The 13,778-nt window shown below is 37.3% G+C and overlaps 1 protein-coding gene across 7 annotated transcripts in view; it reads left to right on the top strand.

The window, feature by feature from the left end:
* The window catches only part of LOC135226978 (uncharacterized), a 242,286-nt gene extending 232,437 nt beyond the window's left edge, over nucleotides 1–9,849 (top strand). For all 7 annotated transcript variants that reach the window (XM_064266684.1, XM_064266686.1, XM_064266685.1 and 4 more), the window contains 2 exons: nucleotides 5,396–7,882; nucleotides 8,249–9,849. In XM_064266684.1, coding sequence (XP_064122754.1) covers nucleotides 5,396–7,882; nucleotides 8,249–8,419 — 2,658 coding nt within the window. In that variant the 3' untranslated portion in view covers nucleotides 8,420–9,849. The remainder of the gene's footprint in view (nucleotides 1–5,395; nucleotides 7,883–8,248) is intronic.
* Nucleotides 9,850–13,778: the final 3,929 nt, after the last annotated feature.

Here is a 13,778-nt window from a genome sequence, read left to right as displayed (position 1 = left end):
TGAAGAGAACTTCAAAAAAAAAGAAAAAAAAAAAAAGAAGCTTGTAGGTTATAACAAGCTGTCTTACAAAGGGAGCACTAAATGATCTTTGATGGAAGATTGAGCCTGGACGAAGGGCACTTGTCTCAAGTCATAGGAATCTGAGGGCTCCCTAGGCTAAGAATATTTCAAGAATATACATAGGCTAAGCCAGCCTAGAGTATTAGTCATCATTCAGCATTGCAGATAAGCCCTACTTTATCATTTATAATAATAATTTATGCCATAGTAGGCCAGTTTTAGGTGAACCGAAGTGTATGGTAAGTTACCTATACCTGAGTTTTAGGCTAGCCCAGATTTATTTATTTAATTAAATTTCCATCCCTGCCATGTTTTGTGCAGTGGTTAGCTTATTGATTATTATTAAGACTTATTTAAAGTCCATTAATACTAAATAAGGCTCACTATATCTGCTTACAAGTTTGGGGACTGAGGTCCCCATGTAAGTCAACCCAAGTTTTCATGCTAGGCTACGTTGAACCTGCTCATGGTCTCCTAGACTAGTTTATGTAGCAGAATTTGATGGCATTTTATTGAATTAATTTACATTTGATTGTTGAAACACTGAAACATTGTCCTTTCCTGTTATAAATCAGTCTAGGCTTTGAGTTCTAGGACAAGTTGTGTCGATTGAATTCTTTCTTTTGTAGCTTGAGTGACAAAAATTAGCTTTTATCCTAATGTAGTCTTCCAAATTATCCTATTTCTGCTTGTAAGGTAAGACAAGTGATGTTTTCAGTATAGGCTAGGCTGCAAAGTGATTTGTGTTATCCGAACTTGGTGCAGATTATTCTGAGTATAGAAGTTGTGTAACCTATCTGTTAAATTTACAGTCCACTAATCATCACTTATCAAAGTCCCACACAAAAGAAATTGCTCGACTACCTATTAATAAGTGTCTTGTCAGTAAAAAGAGTAGAAACATGATCAATGATAAGGTATTTTCAAGGATATTTGAGATTTTAAAAAGTAACCACCAAATTCTAGGATTTCATGTGTTGGGAATATTATATGGCAATAGGTAGCATAGCAGAGATGTAGTGTCCACACTGTGGTTTGGGACTGTGATGACTAAGTGAGAGGAACACTTAGTAAGTTAAGTAGTATGTATGTATGGAATTACAGTAGACATCCTGTATTCGCAGAGGATGCAAATAGCTAAAATCCGAAAATACTTAAAACCCCTCTAAAAATGCTTATACCCAAGTATTTTAAAATACTTAAAACCCCTCTAAAAATGCTTATACCCAAGTATTTTAATAGTTTTTATAAAAAAAGTGCATTTGGTCATGAATATTAAAAGAAAATACAATAATTTGCTAATATTTCTCAGTAAAAAATACCACAAATGGTGAATTTTCCGTAAATAATGGGTATATACGGTCCACAGAATAACCCACAAAAAGCAGGGCTTGACTGTAGTAGGATATAAACCAGTATGAATGCCATAAATTCATGGGCAGGTTGTATGCCAAGTCGTACACTAAGAGAGACTAATACAAAAAATCAATATTTAATATAGTGGATAGAACTCATTTTATCAGTTACAAAAAGGAAAGAAAATCTTACTTTAAAATAATTATTTGGTGTGCAATTCATTCACATAAAACTTGATAACATTCCTGTTTGTGATGTAAAAATATAGTAAATGCCTTTGACATATGTGGAAAAACCAAATGCTGCACAATAAAAAAAAATTAGTTTACAGTTGAAAACTCCAGACACTGCACAAGTTAAAACTTTAACCTATTGGATGGCAGCATTTTTACATAAAGAAGTCTATGAAATGTGACAGATTACACAGTTAAAGGATCAGGATTTTTGACATTTCAATTACTGTTAATAACCATTTAAAAAGAAAAATTTAGCTTTTATACCCTTGACATGCTATGCAGGTTCTATGGTCATCAGGCAGATAATTAGTTCAAGTAGTCCAAAATCTTACGATAGTAAGTTCTGGTATGACTTAGCAAGAATTAGAACAAAATTTGGGAGTAAAGAAAAAGGAACCTGAGTAATGATAGGCATCATAAAGAAATGAAATGGGTGAACAAGGATGAAGACTGACAGTGGAAATTCAGTGTACTGAGAAAAAATTGCTAAAATAATTATAGTCTGGATGCAGAGAATTGAAGCCAAAGGCCACATACATAAGTGTAATTTCCCAAAGCAGCACTGTATAACAAACGCCTTACAAATAGTAAAAATTATTTCTCCTTACAAATGATAAAAATATTTCTCTTAAGTTCCCATATTAGGTAGAATTCATTCTTGTAATTTCCATCTTAGCAGCGGGTACATTGTGCATTCAGTTGTGCTTTGAGAATTTTCATATAGTTTTCATTATCTTCATATAGTAAGAGAAAAAGACAGAGGTGCCTTACAATAGACGTGACTCCAAAATTAAATCCAAGCTAAAAATAAGTCATACAAAAGACATTTTCAAAAATGACAAATTTTAAAGTAATTTGTATTTTTTCTAACATACAAACCTGAGGTTTCTGCATATGGAAATATCTCCAGCGTAGCTGGAAACCGGCCATTCAATTCTAACAAGGGTGTTAGGTAGTTGACTACTGGTGATAGGGTGGGGGAGTCCCACTCTTCCATCCGGCAGTACATACACTTACCTTCTGGCCCAAGTATCACAATGAGGGGTGGCTTGAGGTGGGCAGTATATGTTAGGAAAAATGCAAATTGCTTAAAAAATTGTCATTTGTTCCTACATGAATATAAACTCAGACTTTACATGTGGAAGACTTGCTTTTTGGTGGGAGGATTCTGAGTAAGCTTCTGAACTGACTGGTGGTTCACCTCACCTGGGGGTTTCTTCCTGGTTGTGTAGAGCACAGGAAGGAGTCCCATGCCTCCGACCTGTTGAACATATGAGTGTTCAACAGCCAGACTTCTGGCCTTTCAAATTAATGGGTTTGAGAACTATCATTGATTCAAAAAAGATGTGGATGAATCTTCAATGTTGCAGACAATAAAGCTAGAGATAAGCAATGTGTTTGTTTGTCAGCATCTCTCTTCCTTTGCTAAAGAGAGAGTAGGACCTGCTTCTAATAATACAATACGTTAGATAACAGAAAAGATGCTGATAAATGTAACTTGCATGCATTTAAGCCTGTTCCAGTACATGACGGTTCACCAACCAATCCTCTTCCTGTTAGGAGAGGAGTGGTATAATAGAGATAGGGAGGAGGACAGTCATACACACACACTCTTTTTTGCAACTGTACATTTTAGGCAAGATGCTACCTGTCCTGCTAAGGGAACTGGATGACAACATAACTTGTTGAGCAACCACCACTCCTGCCTTCAGTACCCGATAAATCAACAGGTTCTTCCTGAATTTGAGGGACAAACCAAAGGCCCAGACCTCTTGAGCTCTGGCCTGGAGCGTACAGTCACCCACTTCACCAGATATAGAGTACGCCCATTGTATAGTCTCATGAAGCCAGAAAGAAATAGTGTTCTTGGACACCTTTTTCTTGGTCAAACCAGTACTAATGAAGAGTCGTCAACACCCACCCAAGCATGTGCTGTCGAGTCCTCTTCCAGTAGTACCAGCGCCTCAGTAGCGTGGTCGGTATGGTGTTGGCGTGCCACCTAGGTGGCCGCGAGTTTGATTCTCGGGCATTCCACTGAGGTGTGAGAGATGTGTATTTCTGGTGAAAGAAGTTCACTCTTGACGTGGTTCGGAAGTCACGTAAAGCCATTGGTCCCGTTGCTGAATAAACACTGGTTCCGTGCAACATAAAAACACCATACAAACAAACAAATAAACATACAGTAGTACCGCAGCACTCTTAACTGGACACAATAGCATCTCATGTGGTTCAATGCCAACAGTGTCCTCTAAGGAGGGGATCATAAAGAGCTCGAATCTGGCATCAGGGATCGATGAATTCTGAGTCTTTGGTATGCATTTTGGGACAATTTGGAGCATGACAGATATCATCCCCTCGAGTGCCTAACATTAAAAAAAAGGCCATGTAGTTCACCTACTCTCTTCACCAATGCCAGGGCAAGCAGAAGACAATCATGAGGGTCAGATCCCTGTTTGAAAACTCTTGTAAGGGCTTGTAGGGTGCACAAGTCAGGCTCCAAAGAACAAGAGTCATAACACATGAGGAGGAGAGATCAACGCCTTTCAGGCGCAGGATTAGGCCCAGAGCACGAAGCCCGACAGGAAAGGAAGGCTGTGAGCGGTCATCAACCAGCCGTAACGGCGTCTGCAAGGGTCTAGGAACAGACGCATTCACACTATCAAGCAGAGGGCTATCCCGGGGAGAGCAGACCCACTCGAGCAAACATTCACTGGAGCTGTCCCAAAGATTTGCTATAGTCTTCTTCAATACCATGTCTTTGACAAGCAAATAACACTGGACAGGGGACCTCCTTGTAGCTTTCCCAGGTGAGCAGACCTGTGGGCCAGCTTCACCTTTTCAGGACCCTGGCACTGTTCCCATGTGGGAAAATGCAGCGGGTGAGGCACCGTCTGTGGGCTCACTCTTTCTCAAGGGCCCACGCCGCAGAGAGCACTCGGCAGTGTCTCGTAAGAACATGAGACCCCCTATTTCCATGGGTCACTTATCATCTAGATGTCAGACCTCAGATTCTTCTTTCTTAATTTTCACTTCTGTTAGCCCTGGAATCCTCAAATACTTAAGGACCCTTATAAAAATGCTAAAAACTGCTTGTTTTGTTAGTTCAAACTGACGAAAAACCCATTATAAATGCTTATACTTGTTTTTTTTTATCACAAAAAGTGCATTTAATCATGAAATTGATAAAAATTCAGTAATTTGTGGACATTTCTCGTAGAATAATACAGCAAATACACAAATTTATCCGCGAATAATGGGTATATAAGGTCCATAGAGAAATGCATGAATAGCGGTGGTCGACTGTTGTTATTATTATTTTGCAGTGATTCTTACATATTTGTTATTCATATTAACTTTCACGTAACCCTGTAAATCTCACTTGTTTGTTAAAGCCTGACAAAGCTTTCATGGATGTGTTGGGATGTAAAGGAGCTCTTGAAGGCCCTAAATAACTACCTGGTTGTAAGTTCTAGTCCTGATGTATTATTTTTGCTATATTCTTAAGTCTGTGTATATTTGTAGATTTCTCAACTGTATAGTAAATGGTTTCCACTTTTACGTTGCTTTGCTCTGCTTTGCTGAAGTTATGTGGTCCTTATAATTGTTTAATATTTTTTTAACTTATTTTACTAGGTTTTATGTTATCCAATTTCATAAATCTTTTATCATTTAATTAAGATATCACTTTTTGTATTGACATGAGGCAATATTATAGTTTGCTGTTAACATCAAATTTATTACAGGATGGTCCAGATTCCACTCCTTCGCTAGAGGATGTCGTAGCCCTTCCTGACCCTGCTGGCTCTTCTGCTTGGGTTTATCATCCTGAAGAAGATAAAAATCCAACTGCTCTATATCCCATGGGTTTGGATTTACTGTCTGACTTTCCAGATGGATCAAGAAGACTGCCAGCACGTCACGCATCTTTTGTTAATCCTCGCTATGCTCGTGTGCATCAGCGACCACAACGGGCTCAGAGTTTTGCAGTCCGCAGAGATCTTAGTATTCCAGATGTACGACTAAGACCACCACCACCTGTGGCATGCCCCGAACTGCCAAATTCTCAATTCTATTCACAGTATGCAAGACCGCATACCCGTCGCATACATCGTTCAAATTCTGTTAGTGGAAGAATATTACTTGACGAAACACCCAGTGAAGGAGCAACTCTGAGTCGCAAGTTTCATGCCTGTTCTCTGGATGATCTTGATGCTGCTCCAGTTATTGAAATAGGGATGGCTCCAAGAGAGATGAGCCGCTCAGAAAACAGCTTATCTTCATCTTTCCAAGAACCACTGGCATCTGATAGTGGATCTTCACATGAACTAACAACTAGTTTCCAAGAAAGATTTTTAGATGGCAAGAAAGTTTTAACATCATTTGGTCCACTCAGTCGCCCTGTTACTAGAGTTATAAAACCAAAGGCTCCAGCTCCACCACCACCTACAAAGCCTAAACCTTCAGTAATATCCGTTCCAGTTGCCCATAAAATTATTAAAGTAGAAAATAATGAGGATACAGAGGAGTCTTCTGCAAATGCAGTAGAAACAGAGGTAACACAACAAAATCAATCTTGTTCATCTAGTTCTGAAAAGACTACACGATTTGATACACTTCAGCCAACAGAAGAAAATTCCAAAGATTCTCGTCCACTTACAGGCATGGTAAAGCGAATTTCATCAATGGATAAACCAATACCTCTCCCAGTTATTGAAGAAAATATTAAAAATACACGGAAGAGACCTGCCCCACAACCACGTACTACAGTACCAGCCCAGTCAGAAGACTCCCCTATAGATGCATCAGTGACTAAAGATTCAGAAAGTCTTAAAGCAGCAAAGCCTGAAGTTGTAAAATCCACAAAACCTGAAATTGTAAAGCCTCCACGTACATCTATTGTTGATAAGGCTCTAAGATTAGCAGACAAGAATATGACCATAACACGACCAACTCCAGTGAAAAAGCCAGAAAGAAAGAAAACTGAAGGGAACAATGAGGCAAACTTACGACGCCTTGAGGAAGTCCTTACAAACATTCTTGACCATGGAGCACCTGCACCACTGAGAGCAACTAAATCTGATGAAAATATTATGGAAAGCCTAAAAGCTTTGGATACAAAGGTGCCAAAAAGTATTCTAAAAAAGAGCCCAGGAAAGCCTAGTAAATATGAAGTTGCACACAGAGAAGCCATTGAAGACTCTAAAGCATTACTGGAGCAACTGCCTCATGGTGAACTTCAAAGAAATAAGATAGTGCTAAGGGTTCCTTCATTCAGAACAGCTGGGTGCCAAACAGAAGCTTATCGTCCGGTTAGGCGACGAGCCTCATGTGCACAAACCAATCTCAGTGTCGCCCCACGTTATAGAGAAGCTGCAGCTAGTGGGTCAAACCCAAAACCAAATATTCGCACCACTCAAACAGAACATCGAAGCAAACCTGTGAGACGAGAAGAAACTCAGGAAACAGTAATGCCTGAATCGTCATCATCATCATCTGGATACTCTTCTCCGGAAGTCAGTAGTAAAGAACCCTCTCCAGCTCATTCTGGCCCTCCATCTCCTGCCTCTTCTTCAGCCATAGCCAGTGATGAAGAAGAAAAACGAGGAGACACAAATGTAACAGTAATTGAAATTAACAGAAGTGAAGCAGGCCCACCACGACTTCCTCCATGGTATGGGATAGACCCGCAGCCTCCACCTCGACCTCCAAAGCCTCTACGTTTACGGCATATGTCTGATGCAGCAGCAATAATGGCAAGACAAGGAGGCCTCTTGGTTCCTGTCCATAGACGTGCTTCACAACTGCCAATGTATGAAGATGTCTTTGGCTTGGCTGCACTTACTGAAAATGTTATGCTCCTCACAGAAGCAATTAACCCTGTTCTAGTGCACAGTGCTCGACACAATCAACTTAATGGTAACGATAGATTTCCATCAACTGCACCCCGTGTAGTTGATGTTATACGAAAACTTTCAAATCAACAAGATAGACCTTGGGATGGACGTACAACTATTGTCCCTCGTAACAAACCTGCCCTTCGCACTAACAGTCTTACTCTACCTAGACCATCAGTCATTCCAACTCCACAGCCAAGACATACCAAGGCTTCCCAAAGAGAAGAGTTCAGTCACCAAACAGAACATGATGCAGAGTCCTCAACTGCAGCATATCTAGCATCTCTGGAACTTCTTGCATCACACTACAGACACCAAGCTCTTGCAAATGCAAAGGTACTGTATAAACTTAAATCCTTACAATAATATAGAAGCTGTAAAGAGACTCTCATCCACTTCTGCAATTATAATTCTCTTGCAGTTGTTAGATTCATAATGAATGTTACTTAGGTGAAGAAAATTTCTCCATTTACTTAATTTACTGGATCACGTTACATTCAGTATGAACTGACAATAAAAAAAATTTGTACTGTACATGTTTTCCTAGGTGCTGGCACCTTTAGCATATACGTACTACATTTACAATTCTTTGTAAATAGTCGTACATGAAAAAAACAACGATGACTGCCCTTTTATCAACTTGTGTACTTAACTTAGTTTCTCAAAGTCAAGCATAATAACTTGCATCCTGTCTTTTTACAGCAATTACAGCTCCAACAGCGACTTTTAATGCAGCAGCAACGTCAACAGCATCATGAAGTGGCTGACAATGAAATAAACAAGTCTCCACAGCAGACCCAGTCAAAAACAGTTACAGCACAAGCATCAAGACCAAGCTTAGTAACACCAATAAAAGAAGAGAGTGATTGCTAATCACAAAAATGAAATGTTCAATGAGCGAAGCTTCAAGACGTTTTAATAATAAATTATTATAAATAGTTACTTTCCCAACTTACATACTTTTCTGAAAGCATTAACATTACATTAGTGTACTTGTTGGTAAACATTCCATATCAGGCTCTATTTGCTCAAATTTTTCTTGCTTGAATGGAAAGTTTAATAATGTCATTAAATGTACACAGTTCTGTATACGTACTCAAGAGCTAAGTATGATACTCAAAGGCCATGACCTGGGGAGACAGCTCTGTTAACCCTTTTAGGTTTTAGGTTATTCAAATACAAGTTTTATCACAATTTCTTCCAGTGGGATAACCAGTCTCAAGCAGGATTTGGGGAAAAATTTTAAGTACACAGGACAAGTTGCAAAACTTACAAGGTTAACTTATATTTTTAAAAACTTTAGAAGTTACTTCTGAAAGAGGTCTGTTAGTTCAGAGATAAAAGATTATAATGACTGTCAGACAGTAACCGAGGCGTAAATTTATAACTCAAGTAAAAAATCTACAATACTATACACTGGGTCATATGTTGATGGACTACAATGATTCACTCCCATTTTTATGTGTACATTTCCTTTAAAATTTTGGCTCGAGATGATTTGACATAGTTCCTTTATGTAGGCTTTGGTGCCCAGAAGAGCTTGGTAATACATTAACTTCTAAGTTAAAACTAATTAGTCTCCTTGAAACTAAGAGTTTCTGACTTCAGATTAACTTATGCACCTTGCATCAACCTTCAGTGACATATGAATGTATATAATTTATGTATATATTAGTAGTAATAACAAATCTATATATGTAATGTATAAAAATTTCAACAAATATATGTAATATATAAAACATTTCAACAACTTTAAATTTCATAAAGTATTTAAAGAAGTTATGTAAGGGATACACAACATGATAAGATGCTAATTTTAGGTCCCCTTTCCTCCCTTCTGGAAAAGTGGTTATTTTTATAATGTATAATATTCATGAGTTAGTTAATGTACAATAGATGCACCAGTCCATTTTATACCAGTTTGAGTAATCCTACACTATTGTAAAAACTTTATATATGAACATTTGATGATCGTCTCTCCGCAAGAGGTACTGCCAATAATGCAACTTGAGCAACTAACTGTTGGTGGTGCTGAAGGCTTTAATAGTCTTGCATCCTAAGCAGCATTGCATTCTACAGTATCATTTTCATGTATTTCTCATGGTTTGTTAAGCACCTAGATGTTCAGCCAAAATTGACTTTGGGCCTTGAAGTGACTCGGTAGTCTGGGTAACCTACTTCTTAATATCCATTCCCATAAACCTGTTTCCTTAAAAAGACTGCCTTCTTTCTTCAATCAGTTTGGTGGCATACAGTTTGACTTGAGGGGAGAAGGGAACCCAGTATGACAATCCATATTATTGTATTTAAAAATATGTAGGGTATATACAGATAAAAATATTGGATGTTTTATATATGTATGGTATATACAGATAAAAATATTGGATGTTTTAAAAATGTATTGTCATAATTGGTTTGTGTGTCATGTGATGTCAGACAATCCTGCCAGAATTCTAATGATGTTTACAATTTGGTAAATTACCATTTATATTTCTTCATGTTTGGTCTGAAATCAGTCACCTTCTGTACAGGGCAGTATTTCATAAAAGCTACACTTTCCCAACTGAGTGTAATCCTAATTGGAAATTAATAACTGTTTCAGTATGGTGTATTGACTTTTCACCATCTCCTACCATTATTTTGCATTAAAATTTCTCATGGTCTCATTTCACATTTGCCCCCAAATTCTCTCATAACGTTACCTTTTTTAACTCGTCCATGAAAAGTGATCTGTGCTTACATACACAACTAGTATCTGAAAATGTTAAAATATGCTATGCATGTTTCATTACTAAATCATTAAATGTCTGAGAGAAATACACTGTATTTCAGTGCTCATGTATTGACTGAGTCACTATATGTAAGTGTCATATAATACTGCACATGTTATATTTTTGCACTTGGAAACATTCTTAGTGTAATATATTGCCCATTGATATTACATACACTATAAAGCAAACTATTAGCAACATAATAACATTTTGTTACTTTGAGCTTATTCTGGTTTAATAAATGGAGCTGCTAAGCTTAAATCACATAGACTTGTTTACTGATCATCGTATATATTTAAATTCACAATTAATAACAAGAAAATATTTCAAGGCATGCATTTGTGTTGTTAAACAAGACAAAGAAAAGTTGTAGTAAATATCATACAGTGTCCATGAAGTTCCAGTACCATTACAAGTATTTATTGCTCAGAAACCAATGTAGTCTTTATGTAGAATGTTGTACATTTCCTCAAGTTTACATTCAGAACACTTCATGCAGTACATTCCACATGTGCACCTTCAGTGCACTTACTATGTTGAGACGACATTCCATCTCCCTCCATACACGCTGCAGCATATCAACGTCAACTGTTTGGACAACTAACAGTGCGTCTACGAAGTGTGGCAAGATCATGAACAGGAGTCTGGTAGACACAATAGTTGATGTACCCCCAAAAGTAAAAAATCATGATCTTGCCACACTTCGTAGACGCATTGTCAAAGTTATCCAAACAATTGACATTGATATGCTGCAGCATGTATGGAGGGAGATGGAATTTTGTCTCCACGTTGTGAGGGTAACTGGAGGTACACATGGCATGTACTGCATAAAGTACTCTGAATGCAAACTTGATGAAATGTAGAACATTCTACAAAAAACTGCATTACTCTTGTTATAAGGTTTCTGAGCAATAAATATCTCTATGGTCAGTGACGCAATAAACTGTCATGATAAAAAATGACTGTATAACGAAAAAGCAAGCTCCAAAGATCAAATGTAAATTATTATAAATGTGACTATGTATTTAGAAGTAAAATTATCAATTTAATAAAGCTGAGTTGCATTTGACTAGAATTTCTTCAAGCAGTATAACTTAAGTTATTGCCTTAAGTAAAACTGATTACTTATTTTGCATGGTTACTACATAATCCATTACTACTGTATTTCCTAATACCATATAATGTAAATTATATATGTACATAAATTTAATATCTATAAATACTGGTTACAATATGAAAATGTAAATAATATAATGTAATATATTTTAAAAGAAATATTTGAGGTTTACAGTTATATTCTGTTGAGTCAGGAGCTTTAACTAATTTTTGTAAGTATGAAAGTCAAAATAAAAAATAATTTCTTGCATGTTGTCTTTATACAATACTATTATTTTTACAGAATATAACATTTTTTAAAAATAAATTTTACTTTTTTTAGGTTTACAAAGCACAGCCTTTTATATAGGAGTATCCTTCATCACAAGGTGGAAACTGCCATTGAACCTGGTATCATGATGGGAGAAATATTGGTCAAAGTGTAAGCACTGTCACCAAGCACTTTTTCCTATGGCCGCAGGGATACCAACGGAACTGTGATAAAAGACCACTTTGTATACTTAAGAAAAATGCAAATTACTTTTAAAAACTTTGTAATTTTGTTCTTACGATTATACAAATCATTGCCTCTTAGAAATAGACTTTCTTATTAGTTGGAAGGTTGTCTAAAAGAAAGCGATTGGAAGTTGCACACCCACCTGGAAATGTTATGATCCCAGCTTAGAGAATAAGCAAAGCGAGTCAGTCTGGTTTAGTATGCCAGACTGGTAGGGCCCTAAGTTTGAGCGTGGGTGTAGAGCTGCACTTGAGAAAGGAAAGGATCAAGCAACCATGTAAAGCCCCCATAAGGATGTAACAGTTGGAAGGCAGCTGTATCTGGCTAAAGGGAAGAGCAGAGGGAAACATAAAGACTGAGCTCTAAAATGGATGCTCCATTGTGTTGTTACTTGTAATCTTTTGCACTAACCAGTAGGTACTCCTTTGATGCTGTTCCCTACCAGAATAAGAATGGGAAGAGTAGTCACTCTTCATTCAAATCCTAAACAGCCTGCTGAACTGCCACCACAGGTCCCAAAAGAGGGGTCCAGGACTTGTGGGCAACATCCCTCAGTTGTTCGTCTGAGTTTCCTCTGAAAGACAAGGGATGTTCCCATGTCACTGACTTATGGGCTCTTGCCCAAACTTAAGGGGGCCGGCCGGAACCCCTATATATGGTGGTATAGGGCAAAAAATGCAAAGTCATGAAAAAATTCATGGAGCTTCATATGGCAATTGAGAATACGTATACGAAATATTTCGTCAAAATTCCTCTTACTTTCTTAGTTACAGGGTAATTAGTTAACGTAACTCAATAAGCCTAAAACATTGATCCGTACAAGAAAATGCAATATTTCTTCTATTATCGTAAATTTTGATAATTATTGTCAAAGAAATTGGGAGAAAGCGCATCTTTTAGACATACGCCCCAAGTCGAGAAGGAGACTTCAGGCTCAGCTACCAAGTCCAGTCCTGATTTAGTGCGATCACAGATTTCAAGTAGTCTACACGTTCCATTTCACCTCTGACATTCGCCTGCCTTTACGTATGTTTATGTATGTTTCGGCAAGAATTTCATCATGCCAATGAGGAAAAGACAAGGAAAACATCTCGCTAACATACAGACGAAGAAAAATCGCTCAAGTATTATTAAAGAATATCATAATATATGCGTAGTTAGTGAAGAGAGAGGGGAGGGTTGCTTAGTAACGCCCCCGTCTTGCCTGACAGCACACGTCACACTGTGCCCAAGGCTACGATCTTTGAGCAAAGAGATCTTCATTTATGATAAATAACAAAGTTTTGGTTTTTTTAATACCCAAAATGGAATATGAAATTCATAATAATCATGATTTATTAAATTGTCTTTGTAAAAAAAAAAGAGTACGCCTTCGAGTTTCACCTCTTGACATTCTCTTGCATTTACGTTTGTTTATCTTTGTTTCGGGCAAGAATTTCATCATGCCAAAGAGGAAAATACAAGGAAAACATCTCACTAACATACCGAAGAAGAAAATTCGTTGGTAATAAGCCGAAGTTAATGAAGGGGAGAGAGAGAATTGCGTAGGAAGGAGTGCCCATCTTGCCTCAAGCAGTGCCCAGGCTGCGATATTTATGAGCAAAGGGATCATCATTTATGATTAAATTATGATAAATAAAATAGTTTTGGTTTATTAATACACAAAAAAGAAATATACATTCATAATAATCATTATTTATTAACATTGTCTTTATAGAAATACGAAGGAAAACTTTGAACGCCCATATCTCAAAACTATACTTATTGACCTTCAAAATCTATCTTCTCACTTAGTTTTAAAGCTATAACATTGGAATTTAGTATATAACTCAGAAAGACATTATAGAAC

Source organism: Macrobrachium nipponense, chromosome 15 (genome assembly GCF_015104395.2).
Source record: "Macrobrachium nipponense isolate FS-2020 chromosome 15, ASM1510439v2, whole genome shotgun sequence".
Lineage (NCBI taxonomy): Eukaryota > Metazoa > Arthropoda > Malacostraca > Decapoda > Palaemonidae > Macrobrachium > Macrobrachium nipponense.
Note: the sequence above shows the minus strand (reverse complement) of the source record. Positions and strands in the feature narration are given on the sequence as shown.